This window comes from Lepisma saccharinum, chromosome 25 (genome assembly GCF_977018435.1).
Source record: "Lepisma saccharinum chromosome 25, izLepSacc3.1, whole genome shotgun sequence".
Taxonomy (NCBI): Eukaryota; Metazoa; Arthropoda; class Insecta; order Zygentoma; family Lepismatidae; genus Lepisma; species Lepisma saccharinum.
The window spans coordinates 25537308-25557990 of NC_139253.1; the positions used below are offsets into that span (position 1 = coordinate 25537308).

Here is a 20683-nt window from a genome sequence, read left to right on the forward strand (position 1 = left end):
AAAGTTACCCTTGTGCTCGTTTTTTGACCGTTCCATCTGCCAAGTGTTGCGTGAGCATTTCGTTGGGAACAGGATCCAGCATAAAGTGTCCAAGCCAGCAGTCGGAATGGCTCTAATTATTGGGTGAGAACAGCGAGAACTCCGGCAGCGCAGACTTGGAGAAAGTTGCACGTAGTTTCTCGTGTGAGAAATGCCTGTTACTTTTGTTTCATCTAGTCAATACCTTCCGCAAGTAGGTCACACAGGTAGCATTGGTATAACAGAAGCATTGACATAACTTTCCACTGCACGCCCGCCCTCTAGCGCACGAGTTGACTAAAGCGATTAGCAGCCGTGCCTCTCTCTGGCAGCAAGCGTTGCATTGTTATGCACATTCAGATTGAGCCACAAGACTTGTCAGAAACAAATGCAGACAGGCATTTTAGTTCCCAACTGCATCTAAAGTTGTATTGGATTTGCGAATGGTCGGTGCTGATAATATGGTCAGAATTCGTAATTATCTTTTACAAAAACCCTTCAAAGTATAGTGGAACATAGGGGTCGCTGCCATGCTGAGGGAGCAATGATGAGCACTGCGAGTTAAGACCCCTACCAACGTTTGAACACAATGCAAATTAGTATTTTTACAACATATTGTTCATAGTAAAATTGTAGTAAACTAGGATCCTTGACCATGAAAACAGTCCACTCTGTACCTCCCCCACACCTTTTCTGGCGACGCTACTCCATTGCAATTGAGTGACTAAAATATATGGACAAACCTAAAAATGGTATATACAAATTGGCGGAGTGGTTAGCATAGGGCGTCCCGGGTTCGAATCCCGACCCGGGTATGGGTATGCTTTGTGTGTGTCCCTTCATCAATTTCATATCGCTCATCCTCAATTCGCAATTAGCTAAAAGTGGCAGAAAAGAAAAATGTAAACCAAATCCACCAGTCAGTAAATAGTATATAAAATACCCGTATATTAATTTACATATTAACGATATTAGCAACTAGACCTATTAACTTTATGAACCTGGCTAACGCAATATAGCTAGCCTCTGTGGTAAAGTACCGCGAAGCCCGAGGTGCTGAGTTCGAATCTCGGAAAAGACATCGATGTAATCATCTACGTCATTAACTTATTAGTCACTCCTTGCACTGCGCTCACCGTAGAATATTATGTGGAAAACGTTACATAGTGGCTAATATCTGCTGAAGAGCCGAGACCTACAATGTGCGGAGCCTGACCTTAGCACAGTGTGTACCAGTAAACTTTTCACCTTGGCAAGAGAAAGGAGTGCGGCATAGCGTTGTATTGAATCATTCTCGCAATGTAACACGCAGTTGGGTGAAAGTTAGTTCGCCATTGGTACACATAATCAACAACACGCACCTGTGCGAGCTGAAGTTCCAAGTGTACCGCTGCGGCGTTGCGAATTGTGGTACCTTTACAAAAACTCAGAATCGGCCGTGTTTCTCAGGTGGAAAAGCATCTGACCGTTCAAAACTCGCGACGACAAACGGTTGTTTTCCGAAGAATTATTCTCGTGTAAATTTGACCTAAGAAAATGTAGGCCACACTGTTGCAAGCGAGATAGGTTCTCTTTAAAAAGGATGGCCAACAACATGTGGGTACCCGGCCTAGGAAAGTAAGCAACACGCGACACATCCCCATGACCTAATTTCGTATTGCGATCACAAGAGAGAAAGTATTTTTCGCGCACGGAGCGTGACAGATGTAGCTATCTCGCTCCATTGACCAACCGCATAAAAGCTGGAAATGTTCGAAGGCTTTGCCGAAATCAGGAAAGGAAGAGCTGGAAAGATAGCGAGGAAAAAAACCTAGGCGTTGGATGTGCTGGGCCAAGAATGCGACGAAGTATCGCAAAAGTTCCTGCTTTGAGATAGTCGCTTGTCTTTCGCAAACCAAGAAACTGGGTCAAAATTTTATCAGTGGAAATCCCTTACAAATATATAAATGTGCTCTAAAACGACACGCGATATTAGAATTCTTATTGGAATGTTTAAAGATTGTTTTGCACCGTAGTGAAGAAAGCAATAACAAGCTGCCGTTGGAACTGCTCGATGTAGGAATGCACAGAATTTGAATGTCGTTCCACTCTCTCGTCCAGTTGTCAACAACGGAAGGTCTGAAAGCCTAAAGTGTGCACATGACTTGTTGATATTAGGAGTTTCAAAGGACAGAAGACGTTCCAAAGAGTTCGTTCGGATAATTGCACTTGGTTCGGCGCCACACATTGTGTTTTTGCGTGATGTTTTCCATTCGTTATTTATGCAAACCAATCAAACAACAATGCTGTGGAATGCAATAATTCGTAAGAGTGTACGTTATCAAAATATATCTTGTGAACAATAACACAACGGAGAGTCATATACAATGATTTGATTGTTGTGTTATTTAGCGTCGCATTTCTTCCACTTTTAGCTAATCGCGACGTTGAGGATGAGTGAAGATATGTTGAAATTGATGAAGGGACACTCACAAAAAACCCATGCCAAGGCTGGCATTCGAACTTGGGACCCTGGCATGGTAGCGCGCTATACAGTGGGATCCATGAGTATTACCGCAAATTGTCCATGACTATTTTCATTAATTTTTCTCTACATCCTATGTGTTTTAAGCGATGGATTTTTATGCATGCTGGTGCAGAAGTTGTCAACAGCTCGTTTTGAGTTTTATTTTAATTCTTGAAGCTCTTATTGGGTCAAATAAAGTACACGAACATGGTGATGGACAATTTGCACGGTAACACTCATGGGACGCACTGTACTAACCACTCCGCCATGGAGGTCATATTAGTCTAGTTGCTCAATATATTATCATGGTAGGGAAGCCTTAAAACATACCAATATTCTATAGAGAGAATGTGAGTGATTAGCTGTATTTAAATTAGGGTAGCCGAAAGTCCATGTGTCCCCAATACAAGCATATCCATTAAAATGAAAACTAGTAACTTACATGTTTATATACCTACTAAATGTTTCAGGTACAGTGCTGGGATCATTTTACACTAAAAATACATCATATTTATTAATAGCCACGATCTAAAACTCTGGTCAGGTAAAAAAAAAATGTTTGGAGGATGGAAGTTATAATAAGCTGAAACACACTTGTGTACACCTCCTCGAAAAAGACAAATATGCGAGATTAACAGGTTATTGTGACATCCAATATAACCAGGATTTATCTAAATCAAAACATACAGTGTTATCATTCCTGATGGTACGCCCTTGTGGACATGACGAATCTGTTGCAATTGTTACATCACCTTCACCCTCATTTATGCTGAGAAACGTACAATTTTTGTATTTGTGGATTGACAGTGACATTTATATAGAACCTCCATGCTTACATGCTTGACACACATTCGGCCAATTTACAGTTTGCTTGTGAAAGACCGAAATTGTGTTAGCAGCTTGGAAATGTTTACGGTACCCGAGCACCTACATATCGGCTGTTCATTTAAGGAAAGAACGGCGAATGTAGGTCACGCGGCGAACGCTCAAATGTTGTAACACTTATGTGTACTTATCAAGTGGGACATTACGCCGACTGGAAGGAAAGTAAATGTTGTATACTTGCGATTCTTTTGCTGTAAATAGTGGAATCAGTTATCCTTGTTCTTTTAATAACTATCATGCATTTGTTTTGGCAACATTGTTTTGTGAATCAAAGCACGGAACGCGGTAGCTTAGGTGGGGAATGGAATTCTCTTGACCTAGTAAGGCCCGGCCTTGGGTATGGTACTGACCCACTTGTTGGTACACTGGTATTATATGACCGCATTACATGGTTGCAGTAAGATGATTTTTTTACGGTTTCTCACGGTAGGTCACCGTCTGCAATATTGACGACCTTTGCAACAAGTTATTACATTGCGGTGCTAAGAGAATTCCATTCATTTGATTTTGTATGTAGCAGGAACAATTGACCTCCGAGAAAATTGAAGCTAGTAGTGTGTCGTAGACTACCAACGCGGGTTATTTTTGCCTAATGGTTCCTTATGCGCATAGTTTGTAAAGAAGAAAAAACACTTGAGAAATATAATAATACGTGGAGAAAAGCAGCCATGACCATGACAGAAGAGAACACACATAATTTCTGTCCGCTTATTCGAGACAAGACCGAGAACGAAGAAAGCATTTACAACTCACGACGAGACCGAGACACTGCTAAATCTCGTCTCTGTAGCATTCCTAAATATGAGTTCGATCAGTGGCGTGCCCCAGATTTTAGAAAGGGGGTGTGTGATACGTATACTTTTTTATAGTCAGCCCTCATTTTGCCATAATTTCCTGCCTTCGACGTTTTTTATGGATACTGGGCCAAATGGAGGATTATGTCCCTAACCCCCCCCCCCCCCGAGCACTCCACTGGGTTTGATTGATTTGGTTTGGCACACTTGTACACTTGTAACTATTTATCCATTTCTGTTATTTCACGTCGCGTTTCTTACTACTGGGTTAATCGTGAATGAACTGATGAAATAAAACTGTGGGACAATACACAATTGTACACGGTCGTGGGTAATTTTCCACTCCTTACGATTTCCAGAGCCATCTAGTAAGGAACAAACCGCGCGACAGCGGATTTCCTTCAGTTTCGAGAAAGTGGTTTCCATCAAGTGGGCAGGCAATGAAAACTGATTGGGGGGGGGGGGGAGCAGGAGAAGGGGGGGGATTCTGCGATGCTGAAATTAGGGCACGGGCACTAAAACGCTCAGGTTATTTCCTGCAAACTCGTGCAGAACATGGTGACGCAAGACGTTGATAAAGAAAAAGGTACTGCATATAGAACAAAAGAAGTTCTCTTGACATGAAACGCATTTAATTAAAGGATTCCGTGTAGGCGGGAGGGAGGGAGGAGTAAAGTGAAAGTTAAGGTAGCTTTCCTTTACACAATATGTTTTGTATAATATATTACTTTGCAGTTTTTTTATGCGTTTCCTTATCGCTCGGATCTCATTCCGAAAGAAATGGGTCAATTGAACACTGGTATTCAGGCTATCAGGTTGATCTTAATGAATGCGCAGAAAACCATTCGCCGTACTTTTTAGTAACCATTTGTTGCAAATACTTGCTGTTGAGTTTTGTAGATCACGGCGTTGTTATTCCTCGCCTAAACAGCATTTCCCCCGCAGATGTTTTATTTTCGAAAGCTATGATGTAATAAATCATCATTTGTCGCTAAAGTTCCAGGGTAAATATTATTGTTCTTCATAGGAAGTAGACCTTGAAAAGTGGATTCTTGGTAATTTCTTCATGTTTCTTCAAGTTATTCGCTCGTAATGTCGTCCTGATAAAAAAATAGTGCATTGAAAATTGCAGAACTATGCAAAATTGAATTTGTATTTCTTGTATTTAATTTACCTCTCTCAAGGCTGATCGCAGCGTTGAGGATGATAGATGAAAGAATAAACTCGAAATACAATGAGTCGTCCATGCCTTCCCCAGGATGGAAACCTACCCTTATCGCTTTACGGAAACAACTCCACTAAATTTGATGTTTGTAAGATTCAGATTAAAAACAAGGCAGAGAGACTTATAATACGTCACAAAATACTTTTGAGATTATTATCATAGGTGCGGTCAGTATATTTGGTTGTGAGGAGCTGTGAAAGGGATTATATTCTTAATTCGATTATGTTTTAATAAATGCGTCGGATATGTGGAAAGAAGACAAGTTAACAAGGAACGTCAATCATATCTAAAGCATACAAATATAATAGAATAATAAGATAGCCTTCGTGGTTATGTGGTTAACGTAGTGTGCTAGAAAGTCAGGGGGTCGTAAGTTGTATCCTGGGAGTGACGCATGGGTGTTCCATTGCTTTTGTCCTTTCACCATTCATCCTTATCGCCACGATCAACATAAGTTGCAGAAAAGCGACGTAAAATAACAAAAAATTGCAATGCGACGCATATAACTGAAATTAAATGAACTGTCCAAATTTTATCTTGCCGACCCGCTTGTTCTTCATTGCGGATGTGCTGAACTTTATCGGTGACTACTTGTCCATAGCTTTTCAAGACATTGTAGTGTTTAATACTTAGAAGTGAGCTTAATCTGAGAATGATACTACAAGTACACAATAATACACACAGGACTACAAGTGCTGTGCCCTACTTCATCATTGAAAACTTCAGTTTTTCAGGGAAATTTTCATTTCCTTGATACCTTGCTAACAGAAGGATACATTGAATATCTGTGTTTTTACTTCACTTCAGTAATCTTCATGTTGAAAAAGGTAGGCTTGAGTTGTCACTATGTTGACAGTAGCCACCTTATCTCATGGCCTTGGGAAGTATCAGGTTGTAGTGTAGAAAGATAATGAATATTAACGAATTGGCCTGTTTTGAAACTGTCGTGAAGGCCATCAGATTTTATAAAAAGCTCATACAATTGATAATTATAATTTACGTATTTATCTGCACTGTAATAGTTCCCCCTCCCCTCAGTTTCTCCATTGCATCAAAATAATTACAATTTAGTTCCTCAATTTGGTTTGAAGTGTTTGTTGTAATTAGAAAATGACCAAATTATATGCTCTCTACCATACTTGAATTTTTGAAAGTTAGAAATTGAGTACCAGGACTCATTTAAATAACTTTTTTTTAATGTTTGCAAACTTCAGTGTGTTCGTTTCAGCCCATATTCATAAATTGGAAGTAATTTTGTTTTATTCTAGTTTATTATATTTCATATTTCCACACAGTGGCATGCCCAAAGGGGGCTTTAGTGTGGGTCATAACCCCCCCCCTTTTCGGTCCAGTATTTCTAAAAAGACACCGTTAAAGGCAGGAAAATATGGCAAAATGAGGGTTGATTACTTAAAAAAGTACCTATACCTCTCCTTTTCCAAAATCCTGGGCACGCCACTGTTTCCACATGCCTGTAATCTGCATATGTTGTATGATATTGTGGTTTTATGCTGTAACATAAATAAGACTGCATTTTAAAAACTAATAAATCTTGTTATCTTGTAGGCTGTCGATTGGTGGAGTGTTGGTGTTCTTACTTATGAACTTTTGACTGGTGCATCCCCATTCACTGTTGAAGGAGAAAGGAACTCGCAACAAGAAATTTCCAGGTATGCACATGTATTCATGCACACAGCCTGTTTGCATGCTTTTTATGGAGATTCCTACAATGGTGTGGTGTTACTACAGTAGCAGAAACATATTTTGTTTACAGTTGATAATGCAATCAATGCATGGCAAGTTTTTCTAAAGGTCTCTGTGCGTGTGTGATGATATGGTATTATCTACACTTCAAAGCTATGAGATTGCAGTATTCTATACATTGTTCTAAATTGTACCAACATGAATCATGCATAGGTTCCAATTTCTATTCAAATCTCCCTTCTACTAATGTTTATGCCCTTATGACATTCATTAGCTTCATGAGATTTGATTGCTTCAAATTATTGAGTAGACAATTGATTTTACAGTAACACTTCTAATGCATATCTTTAATTTTTTAGGAGGATTTTGGACATAGATCCTCCCATTCCCGACGAGCTGTCACCGCAGGTGTCAGATTTCATTTTCAAACTCCTAGTAAAGGATCCTCGTAAGCGATTGGGTGGTGGACCTGATGATGCTGAAGAACTGAAGAGGCATCCCTTCTTTGAGGTAATGTTCAAATCTTCATTATAACAGTCATTAATGGGTACCTCAACATGAGGAGATTACATAATAAAAGTGATGATGTTTTTTGTAAGAATATGTAGTTTAGTAAATATTTTCCTGTTTATTTGGTTTGGATACTATTTCTTTAGTTAGTTTTTCATCCTCATTTTGGTAATTAACAGAGCGAAGTACAAAATAAAATATCCAAGGTACTATTACATCAAGATGTATAATTCAAAGAGAGAACCATTTTTTTCTAAAGTGAAAAGTAATGAGTGTACAAACACATTATTACAAAGCTTTATATCCTGCATTTTTCAGATTTGAAGAAACGCTGTAGGAATTTTTAAAGGGTGTCAAGATAAATTTTGCTCGAAAATAATCATTTAGAGAATTGTAGGAGAGTTTTGAGTGAAATCTCTAAAATCGTTGGGTTGGTGTGAAAAAAATTAATGGCATTACGGCAAAACTTGTGTTCAGGGTTTTATCGAAATTCATCAGTTTTTAGGGGACTAGGGTAGACTTAGGTCTAAAATGATCTAAATTTAGTATTTCGTGCAAAATTTGAGAGTGCAGAAAATCAAGAGATCAATATATTCACATCAATATCCAAGCAATAAATTTATATGCAGGTATGATGCATGCTATGTGTCAACAAAGAGAATACAATTATATTGTAGCTGATTTAAAAAGTGATTTCATATAGTCATCAGTTAAGTTATATTATTGTATTGGTAGTGCAATGAAAATAACCTTATTTTGTGATTTATTAATGTTGAAATCGAACTTATTAAATGCATCATTTTATTTATTGCAGGGTGTAAATTGGGATGACCTCGCAAAGAAAAATATTCCATCACCTTTTGTTCCGAAGATATCAAATGAACTTGACGTGAGCAACTTCTCTGAAGAGTTCACAAGAATGACTCCAACTGATTCTCCTGCTGTAGTGCCTCCAAATTTTGATAAAATATTTAAGGTAATTTATGTTAATTGTTAATAAGTGATCCTATGCATCAGCTGAAACTGTAGTGTAATCCCAAATTTAAGTTTTCCTATTTTTTTTGCATTTTACCTCTAGTGAAAAGGAATCAACATTTTACATTACACATTTGCATTGCAAGCACCTAAGACACAGTCTTTTGAAAAACATATAATTGAAGTTCCACCATATTCACAGTGGAGTGACATTCACTTGTCTAGAGGTAATATGCACTTATACATGTTTTCTTCTTTTCTTGCAGTTATATCTTTTATAACTTTATTTTTAGTGTGTAGTATCTGTCTAAGTTCAGTTAAGTTGCCTTTTGCCAAGATTGACAAGAAATTAATTAAGTTTTAGTAACGAAAGCACCATTTTCATAAACACATGAAAAAATCTAATTTTAAAAATTATGTGTTAGCACTTTGAGCATAAGTTGTAAATGAAATTGAAACCAAGCTTTCATTTAGAACGTTTTTAAGAAAGCATTAAAACATAAATACACTCTGAAACCAAGTCAAAATCTTCTTAAATTCTTTCATATTTGTGATACTTTCAGTAGTATTGAGGGAGCTGAAATATATATATTTAGTTCTATTTTATTCAAGTGATCTTCGTTGAAGATGTAAAGTTAATTATATTGATTCGGATGGGACTGATTATACAGTGTTCCAGTGTTTTCACTGCGACTTGAAATGCCACTAGTACAATCATCACTTTCCCAACTTAACATTTTGATATTGAAAATTAGCGAGGAAATTTTAAGACAAGTGTGATATTGATTAATTGTAATTGCATTAATTTGAAGGAAATTAGAAGAAATATAAACTGCATATGTTACCAGTTCGTGATAGATTTCAGTAAGATTGAATCTAAATTGTATTTTTATTGTTGCAGGGTTACTCCTATGTGTCACCTTCAGTGTTGTTCAGTGAAAATGTTATCAGTGATGAGCTTCTCCGTCCGGAACCAGATAAAAGACCAAGCACAACAAATATTGTTGCATGTAGATTTAAGGTTGGTGTAAAATAGTTATGTCTTTATTAGTGTTGCTATGCATCCCTGATTTTCCCAGACAGTTCTGGAATCTATTCCGGTGCCCCGAAAAGTTTCTTTTGCATGCACTAATACTCCGGAATCAGATAAAGCAGCAAAGACTAAATTATCATGTGTTCAGTTTCATTAATTGATTTCCAAGAACAGAAATTTCTGTGAAAAAAATCTACATCAAAGAGAAATGTAGCTATGCAGAAAAAACATGATGGAGCCAAAGAAGTTTATCCTATGCCTACATAACGTCAATTTGCATTATTTATTATTTACATTCCTATACTCGAATCTATTTTGTAAGATATAAAACAGTTTTCTTAAAATTCTTTAAAGTTCTGAATTTCCACAACTTTTGTTGCAAGAATGTGTCTTCTAAAATTAGGCTACAAGGTGGTGTTTTCATTTTCCCCCATGTCCTTGAAAGTATTTCTGAAATAGCCTACTATCTTATGAATCCTATAGCAGTTTCAGTCTTTCATCCATAATATGGTATGCATACATACTTCTTTGTTGGGTCCATCCCCCCCCCCCCCAAAGGATTCCGGTCAGTGGCATCCTGTATTTTCACTTATGAAATATAGAAACCCTGTCTTTACGTGCATACCTTTCCTACTGTCAAATGCTAACTCCATGTAAGCCTTATTTTATACTAAAATATTACAGTATTTTCAGAAACTTTTATGCATTTTAAAAGAAATAAGGAATACATGTAACATGAAGATACAACACATCAATAGCCAATCATACACTTAGTGTCTTTTGCCTCATCTCCTTATTATTACTTTTATGTACACAGCTCGCCATATATGTCCACCAGGAAACCTGGTAAAGTTGTTAGTCTGGCCAGTGGTCATTTTATGTGGTAACATTTATAGTTGTTAAAATTGTCAAGTTCTGAAATAGTAGTTACTTGAAAAGTTATTACAAAGGTTTACTTGTCTATGTTTATTTCATAAATCTAGTATTAATTATAACTGTACCCACATGCAAAATAGTAGGCAGCCTGCAATTATACTGTATAAAAGGAACTCATGAAATCAGTTAGTAGACAATTGAAGCATTTTTTAAAAGAACATAACCTCTTTATACATTACAATATGTTATTTATTAATATCCAGTTCCCTACTGTTACATCGTGCATCTGCCCAACCCTGTGGCCGAGTGGTTAGCACATCGTGCTGCGACGCCAAGGGTCCCGGGTTCGAATCCCGGTTGGGCTTGGTTGATTGTGAATGTCCATTCATCAATTTCATAATTTCATCACTCATCCCCATCTTCGCAAATTAGCCAAGAGGCACAAAACGCGAAGTAAAATAGACTAAATCAATCAATCAATACATCGTGCATCTCTAACGAGAATTCTTTTTCTTGCAAATATTTTCACTTTTATTATCAATGAGCTGAAAGCAGGTGTGTTTAATGTCCATATTTTATAATACCGTTCTTACATATGCTTGTCATGATAGAAATGTCTTGAGTATGTTTAATTAAATGAAAAAGTAGATACATCTAGCCAGACCTGAACATTATACTAGAAAATATGTATTATTAATACCATCATTTTAATTGTTCTCTGTATCTATATTTCAGGATTCACAGTTTTTTCAAAATTACGATATTGACTTCCGGGAAGGTATTTTGGGTGATGGTAGTTTTTCTGTATGCCGAAAATGTGTTCATAAACAATCTGGCCAGGAATATGCTGTGAAGATTGTCAGCCGGAAAATAGACTGTACCCAAGAAATCAACCTTCTCCGAGCCTGCCAGGGACATGCTAATATTGTCCAGCTGCACGAAGTGTATCATGATGAGGTAACTTTTTTCAGTACACTTAGATTTTTCATTGAATTACATAAAAATAATGCCAGTTCAGTGGCCGAGTGCATGAAGTGGTCGGCTTTTGATATCGGCAACAAAGTTCTCAAGTTCAGATCTCGCCTTGGCCACATGCATTTTTTGTGTGTCCCTTCATCAATTTTGTCTTATCATCATTCATCCTTATTATCCCAATTAGTGAAGAGTCTGAGAAATATAATGCTAAATAACAAGACTACAAATGCATGGAACTAATCAAATTTGCATTAGTGTACCAGTAGCACATTTACCCACAAATCTGAAATGGTAATGTTTATGAACTTTTCAATCATAAAAATACCCACTGTAACATACTAGCAACTGTGTGCATATTAATCTTAAAAATTTCAGTATTTTATGTCACTTTTTATTATTATTATATTACTCACTTTTCCAGATTACTAAAGATATGTACTAAAGATGAAAGCAACAAACATTAGATACCTATGTTCAATAATTTACATGTAAACTTTTATTCATTATATAACAGTTGGGCTGAAAAGTTCGTAGGCTAACATAGTAAAAAATATTTTTTTGACAAAATTCGATTTTATTATTCAATATAGTTGCTTTCGAGGGCGATACAACGATTATAGCGGTCATACAATTTTTCGATGCCATTTTTATAGTATGATTTCTCTTTAGCCTCAAAATAGGCCTCAGTTTCGGCGATTACCTCTTCATCAGTGCTAAATTTCTTTCCAGCGAGCATTCATTTAAGGTCTGCAAACAGGAAAAAGTCCCTGGGTTCCAGATCTGGAGAATATGGTGGATGGGGAAGCAATTCGTAGTCTAATTCATATAATTTTGCCATCGTTTTCATTGATTTGTGACACGGTGCATTGTCTTGATGAAACAGCACTTTTTTCTTCTTCAAATGGGGCCGTTTTTTCGTGATTTCATCCTTTAAACGCTCCAACAATGCTATGTAATAATCGCTGTTGATGGTCTGGCCCTTTTTGAGGTAATCGATGAATATAATACCATGCGCATCCCAGAATACTGATGCCATAACCTTGCCAGCCGACTGTTGCGTCTTTCCAAGCTTTGGATTCGGTTCATCACGTGCAGTCCACTCGGCTGACTGTCGATTGGACTCTGGAGTGTAGTTATGGATCCATGTTTCATCCATTGTAATATATCGACGGAAAAATTCGTGTTTATTACAGTTGAATATCGCTAAACATTGCTCCTAATCATCAAAACGTTGTTGCTTTTGATCGATTGTGAGCACGCGCGGCACCCATTTTGCACACAGCTTTCGCATGTTCAAATATTCATGCACAATATGTCCAACACGTTCCTTTGATATTTTTAAAGTCTCAGCTATCTCGATCAACTTCACTTTACGATCATTTAAAATTATTTTGTGGACTTTTTTGATGTTTTCGTCGGTAACAGCCTCTTTGGGGCGTCCACTGCGTGCATCGTCTTCGATGCTCATTTCGCCTCGTTTAAATTTAGCAAACCACTTCTCAATGGTTGATTTTCCTGGTGCAGAGTCCGAATAATGTTTATCAAGCCAAGCCTTGGCTTCAACAGTATTTTTTTTTCGCCAAAAAGCAATGCTTTATTAACACACGAAATTCTTTTTTATCCATTTTTTCACAATAACAAAAGCTGCTTCACTCACAATGCTATATCTCACGAACTAATTATCCGGCAGCTGTGAAATTTATACACGTATCTTTTGAAGGTCAGTACTAAGTAAAAATCACATGGATTTAATTCTAGTAACGCCATCTATGAGTCAGCCTACGAACTTTTCAGCCCAACTGTTATATATAGTTCTTAAATTCCATCTATATTCATCAAGTTCATATGTAATCTTTTCATATTTTCTCAATGTATACTGTTTATTCCATCTTTGTATAGTACTAATCTCTCAGACAAGCGTCTGTTGTAAGAATGGCCCTTGAGGCTGAAACATGGCCACTCTAATAAAGTTGATTTTATTATTATTACTTTTGGTGACACTGCCAATAATAAATAAGATTCATGCATAAGTATGTGTGACAGGCACATTAAAATCTCACCATATTTTTCATTTTATTGAGAATTTGAACAAAACAATATTTTATGATTTTTTAAAAATACTTCACTGTCATAATTTCATCTGTACATGAAGTTTTCAACATGCTTACTTTGTATTTAAAGAGATTTAACATTATTAATTTGCACTAGGTAAAATTTATGCAATAAAATGATCCTTGGGGACTTGGGGCAATCTTAACCTCCAGTAGGAATCACTTAGTGAAGTGCCTGCATATAGCTGAGTTCTCTAAAACGTTGTACCCATTATGCATATATGTTGTTCACTTACATGTTGACTAATTTTCTTTTCAGGTGCATACATATCTTGTGCTGGAGCTACTTAGGGGTGGTGAATTGCTGGAAAGGATTCGAAAAAAGGATCGTTTCACGGAGAGTGAAGCTAGTCAGATAATGAGGAAACTTGTTAACGCAGTCCACTTCATGCATTCAAGACGCGTCGTACATAGGGACCTGAAACCAGAGGTAAATATTTTATTGCTTTCTGTTAAGAATTTAATGTTTTTTATCTAAAGTTCATGATTTGGTAATGCATTCATTGTTCATGATCTAAAACAAACTTACAATTGTTTCCATTTATAATAATGAGATTCTCTTTTGTCCATGTAGTGTCTACACTATGTAACATTTAACCAAGGTTTGTACAAACATATGAATCACTGTTTTGATAATATTGAAGATCACATATTCACTTCTGGAGAGCTGTATATTAAAAAACAGAAATAAATTTGACATCTAAAATGTATGTATAACCGTGAACCCGAGAGTTAAATACATACAAGTTAACAAGTTATACTATTCTGTAATCAATAACTTCGTAAATGTGGCATTTTAAATATTCTTTTCTTGTACAGTATGTCCGAGAAGTCTCCGTTGCTGATTTGTTTGTTCACAAGATGTTGTAATATAAATAGATAAATACATATGTTATAATAAATCAATATCATATATATATATTTAGGGATAATATGAAGCATGTAATATAATCTAGGGATATGGGACTTCTCAGCTGCAAACAAGCTGGATAAAATGCTCATATTTCATTTTCAGAATTTGTTGTTCGTTGATGAATCTGATGGAGCAGAAATCAAGATTGTGGATTTTGGATTTGCAAGACTGAAACAAGAGAAGGAACCCTTGAGGACACCATGTTTTACGCTTTACTATGCACCACCTGAGGTCTTGAAGCAGGCTTTCAACCGAAGTGCTGACGGATACGATGAGAACTGTGATCTGTGGAGCTTGGGTGTGATACTGGTAAGATAATCCTTTCAAATGTGACCCTACATTTATCACGTAACAGATTAAATCAATGATGCACAGTTAATAACTTTTGTATCTTGGAACAAACCCAAAGGGAAATTTTTCACATGTTTCTTATGTGTCCAACAAATTGTCAATTCATATAATACTTTTTAATATTGAACTCAGTACATGATGATACATGAACAAAGATTTGTTATTTTTATTGGTAAAACTGCTTTAGTCAAGTAGTAAGAATGACCAGTAAGTGGAAGGGGGATGCAGGAGGATGATATCCCCCCACAGCTAGGAAAATTTACCCACATTTTAAAACATAGGAGCATATCCCCCAAGGCTCACACACACATCCCCTCACCTAACAATTTCTGCTTGAAGTGCGGCTTTGAGTAATACATAGTTCAGTTTTGTGGCAACTTATTTATTATTGATATTGTTCTATTTAGCAGATTGTACAATATTTAGCACAATTTCATGCTCCCATTTACAAGTCTTCATCTATTAAGACCTCTTCCATCATGCTCCGAACACCCTCCATCCATATAATTTTTGGTTGTCTTCTCTTCCTCTTTCCTGGCAGTCTCCACTGTAGTGTTTTTCTTGGAAGTTCATTTCTGGCATCCTCTGGATCAAACCATTTCAACAGTTTTGATTGCACAAAATCCATGCTTATCTTTTGTCTAATCAGAATGTTTCTTAGTTTTCTTCTCCTTGAGAATCTTTCAGAGCATCTCAAAGCGAGATTTTATACTGAAGCGATGTAAGATATATGACATGTGTCACTGGAGTATGTCACTAAACAAGCACAGGCTTGTGCAGTCTTGTCATGATGCTACGATGTGACACATTGCTGTTCATTGGTTTATTCCCAAGTGGTATATGTCGCATGTCACTTTGGTCTGAAAGTTGCCAAAAGCAACATAAATTCACTCTTCTTTTTAAGGCGTCAAATTTCTACTCCATTGGTTGTATATTTTACTATGGAATTGAGATATTTAATTTTGTTTTATTTATAAATACATACCAATTTTTTACAGTTGTTATCAGATAATCGAGTTTATAGTCTGTGATAAAAAATCCATGCCCAAATGCCTTATCATTACAGCATTTGAGATATTGTGTAAAAAGAAATAATACATGGCAGTGCCAGTATACAAATAACTACGGAAAAAGGAAGTGTTGAATACCGCATTGTGATGCTGATTTTCATGTTTTTGAAAGGTGTGAGTCACAGAAAATTGATTAATTCTGCTGCAAAAATTTTATAAGCTAAAATAAATCCCTTTACCCAAACTTAATACTCTAATAACTATACTCACGCTATTGGAAAGGAAATTTTTTTTTTGTGTAATAAGTATAGTTTTTATGTCAAATTTAGGAGTACATTCATAATTTTAACACCAACATGCCATTTCATAAACTACTTTTGATGGCTAAGTTTTGTACCAAAATCTTCATATTTTATTCACCATAAATATGGTGGTTCATTCTTTTGTTGTATATTAAAAACAGCATAATTTTTGTATAGTTCAATAATTATTAAGATTTATTAATTGAAACTGTGTGTCAACTTTTTTGATTCTTTAGATTTGAGGTAACACCTCCACACAATTTGTGTTTTTATGGGAATTTATTTCAATATTTCAGAATCACGTTAAGATTTTTATATATTCATTCACAAGAGTTTTTGAATACATATACTAAACTCAAGTGTTTACTTTTTCAAGCAGTGCTGAAAAATGTTGTTTTCTTCTTTCAGTACACTATGCTGTCTGGGAGAGCTCCTTTCCATGCGAGAAGTAGGGATGACAGTGCAGCTGCAATAATGCAGAGGATTAAAGGGGGGGAATTCAATTTTAATGCTGAGGCATGGACACATGTTTCGCCCCAGGCTAAACATGTTACGAAAGGTAAGGAGCATTCTTTGTTAAGCAAAATCTTAATTTACATACTTGTTGATGTTACCCAGTCTTTGAAAAGTACATTTTTTTTAAGAAAAGGAACTGAGTTGTAGTTACTCATTTTGAAACAACACAGTTGCAGTTACCTCTAGGGAAAATTCACACTGATGTGATAAGTGACGGGACGACACATGTTGCGACACATGTTGTTGCGTAAGGATTTCACCAATTGAACTCAGGCTTGTGTGGTCTGCCATGCTGCTATGGTATGAATGTTGCTGCTGGCAGCAAGTGGCCCAACTTCCCAAGTAGCATGTGTTGTGTGTCACTTGTTGCTTTGGTCTGAAATCTCCCTACAGTTACTTTACATGCTAGGTTATAGAATGTGTTGCATGGACGAATTGCAAGCTGTTCTTATTTTTACTAGTGACTTCAAAAATAACATTAACTTCCATTAATTTTTGATAAACCTCATATATTTAAATTTGACAATAGAAGTAAGAAAATTTAAAGTAAATCTCATGCTTCAAAGTATTTTCTAAGATTAACATTTTATTTATATTTTCAGCAAATCATAATTGTGTTCCTTTATCACATCATCGCTCATCCTTGTCTTTGTGATTAGCCAAAAGTTTTGGAAATATGAAGTAAAATAAACCAAATCAATCAATTTTGTGAAAGAAACCTGTATTCATGTATTATTTAATGTTTAAACGCAGAAATAATATTTTATATTTATTTCAGGGCTTTTGACTGTAGATCCGAAAAAGAGACTGACAACGGTTGATCTTTTGGCAAATGAATGGCTGCAGGGTAGAAATGCAGTATCAGCAACTCCCCTCATGACCCCTGATGTGCTTACAGCAGGATCCTCAGCTCGCTCTGCTGAGATTGCAGTGAAGCAGGCCTTTAATGCATTCCATAGAGCTCAAAGAGAAGGCTTTAGACTCCTGGTGAGAATTTATGCATATATTCTTAAAGTGAATGATTTGTTTGTTTCTGTTTATTCTGTGTTGCCTGTTTCTCAGTGTGGATAAATTATCATCCCACGTACAGTCTGTTCTAAGAGTATGTGGAGCAACGCCATGCATAATGTGCAAAGCTGGTAGCTTGCCCCTCTTATTATTCCCTTTCCCCCTCACATGCTCATTGGGTGAACCCTCTCAAGCCACCACTTACGCAGACAGATGACTTGTTTTTCGTTCCCTTGCTCCATGGACTCCTGGGACAAGAGTGCAGACTTCTTTATACTCCTGAACATGCAAATATGAAGTTTATGAAACTTGGGAGATCTATTTTGTTGGTGTTTTCTTTCCTTTTCATTTCATTTCTTTATTTGTCCATCACAGGACCGAAGATCCCATTTATACTGAACATAAGGTACACAAAGATAATGTTAATAATATACACAAATGTTAACAATAATGGTAATGTTAATACATAAAATAATGTTAAAAGGGGCCTCCTCGATGGCGCAGTGGTAGCGTCGCAGCCTTGTAATCAAGGGGTCTCGGGTTCGATACTCGATGGAGGCACAAGTAGTTCGGATCCCACTTTAGTCTGTAGGTCCAGTTCCGATTAGCCTTACTGTGCATAAAGTGGACTTAAAACGCCAATTCAACAACAAAAATGTTAAAATTTATGATAGTGTGACATATAATACAGTTAAAACTCCTTCACAGACAAATCCGATAAAATATAATGTTTTACAGAATTTTGCGCCTAATAACATTACATGAATCGAAAAATATGTCCAAATCATGCACTAGGGAGTTTTTGTGTATGTTTAACCTTGAGAATGGCATGTAGAAAGGTTTTCTGTTCCTCACTGTAAAAGGTGTTATATGGAAGTTTATTCTCTCTAACAGCTCAGAATATAGCCAATCTTGTCTTGCTAATTTACGTAAAAACATTAGATCATTAAAAACTCTTCATTCTTTCAAGGTATGGAGACCAAAATGGCTACATAAAGTTACATAATTTCTATTATGATATTCAATATTGCTTTTAAAACACAACCATTTCACCATTTGCCTTTGTACCTTTTCCAGTGCATCCTCTCAAGTCATATGCTGAGGATTCCAGATTGAACTGCAATATTCTAAGATTTGGCAAATTAGTGTGATGTATATTCTATTTACCGTTGAGACAGAAATTATGCAAAAAGTTGGTCCTGATTAAACCTACAAGCTTCAGACTTCCTTTCAAGACCGCTTGATAATGACAATTAATTGTTGAGTCAGAAGTAAAAGTAATGCCTAGATCTATGACATTGTTTGTTCATTGAACTATTTTATTGTCTATACTACAGTTGTAAAAGAGAACTCTTTTCATATTAATAAAAGATAAAATCTTGCACTTTAGTTCTGAATATTAGATGATGAAAGGTTTTGCATTGTTGAGGTGTGAAAATATTACAAATGAAATGGTGAAGTTGTCAGAAAATTTTTCATGTTCTTCCAGATGTACAAGAATCTCACTATAATTTGGATCCCTCAGAATGATGTAGTTTCTCCTTGTTTTATTATTTTTATTTCCACGATGTTAAAAATGAAATAAAATATCTGTATTTAGTTACAGCTGGACAGAGATATTTTCCATTTCATAATATGACCCAGTGAGTTTACCTCAGTCTAAACAAATTCAAAATGAATGTTCCTTTGTTTTACATGCAAATAAAAATACAAAACGTTAACACAGATGCAAGTCTTGAAGCTTTCCTGGCAATAAATGATGAAAAGATTCTCTTGGGCTATCAACCAAGTGAGTTGTGTAAAATATTAGAAGTGTTTGAGAGCTAAGGTCACTCTCATCTTCAGGTAGATGAGAGTGATGTTAGATCTTGAAAGCGTGGAATCTTTTCTACAACTCACCTGTGTGATAGTTCGAGAGAATCTTTTCGTTAACACAGATGTCAGAGATCATTTACTTTCAAGCATTTTTATGAAAGGAGCTCATCTTTAGCCCAATGATTAGCATTCTTGCCTTTTGTGTGAGTTCTGGGTTCAATTCACAGTAGGAGATCCAAAATTTTCCTGTTGACTGAACATTCTGAAAACACTTGGGAAGCTACTTCAAAGCAATAGTAGTGGACCAAGTTCAGGTCAGAAAACCGTGGTGATAAGATTCGAAGTGCTGACCATGTATCAACCAGTGATAACCTGCTAGGCAGGCCTTGGCTCTCAAAAGGCTGTTGCACCACTGCACTGTTGGCACCTGCGTTCTTCTGCTCCACCTCTGTATCCAAGTGCTCTATACTCAATGAATTTGGTTCATGTAACTCAGGCTTATTGTGAATCTATTTGTATAATTTTGTTCAAAGTATTGTGCTTGAGGTGTAATGTCAAGATATTTTCATTACAGGATGTATCTAAAGCAAAACTTGCCCAAAGAAGAAGGAAACAGAAGTCTTCAACAGATGCTCGAAGCAGTTCTGCCTCTAGTAATTTCTCCACATCTAGTAGTTCTGGTATGTACTAAATCTCAACTTTTTCTTACTTGTTCACGTCACAACTTTTTTGACTGTTTCGCGATTAGAAGCAATATAAAAAGTGCTTACAAGTGGCCTTTCTGGCATATGTTTTTTCAAAATTTTAGGGGATGATGAGGCAATTTTGGGGGTTAGACTTAGCGATTCAATGTATGGATAAATCACTGACTCAGTTTATGAATGTGTTGTTAGTGCTTTTCCTTAGAGTCACAAGAAGAAAGTTACAAAAAATTTAAAAAATCTACAATACAAGTTTCGACTTTTGAATTTGGAAATGTCTTTGTGTGCATATTGTGTCATCATCTGATTTAAACAATAAAACAAAATGTATGATATTCAATACAATCCGAAACATGGATTTTGAGTCGCAAACACTATGCATAGACAATGTGCTCATAGAAACTGTATCTACAGTAAAGTTTTTGGGAAAATCAAAAATGAACGTGGGAAGAACA

At 36.3% G+C, this 20683-nt stretch overlaps 1 protein-coding gene across 2 annotated transcripts in view; it reads left to right on the plus strand.

The window, feature by feature from the left end:
• The window catches only part of LOC145978909 (ribosomal protein S6 kinase alpha-5-like), a 460399-nt gene that overhangs the window by 434653 nt on the left and 5063 nt on the right, over nt 1–20683 (plus strand). For both annotated transcript variants that reach the window (XM_083111867.1, XM_083111865.1), the window contains exons 7-16: nt 6995–7098; nt 7492–7642; nt 8457–8618; nt 9519–9638; nt 11262–11483; nt 13872–14042; nt 14628–14834; nt 16597–16747; nt 17483–17691; nt 20102–20207. In XM_083111867.1, the coding sequence (XP_082967993.1) occupies nt 6995–7098; nt 7492–7642; nt 8457–8618; nt 9519–9638; nt 11262–11483; nt 13872–14042; nt 14628–14834; nt 16597–16747; nt 17483–17691; nt 20102–20207 (1603 nt within the window). The remainder of the gene's footprint in view (nt 1–6994; nt 7099–7491; nt 7643–8456; nt 8619–9518; nt 9639–11261; nt 11484–13871; nt 14043–14627; nt 14835–16596; nt 16748–17482; nt 17692–20101; nt 20208–20683) is intronic.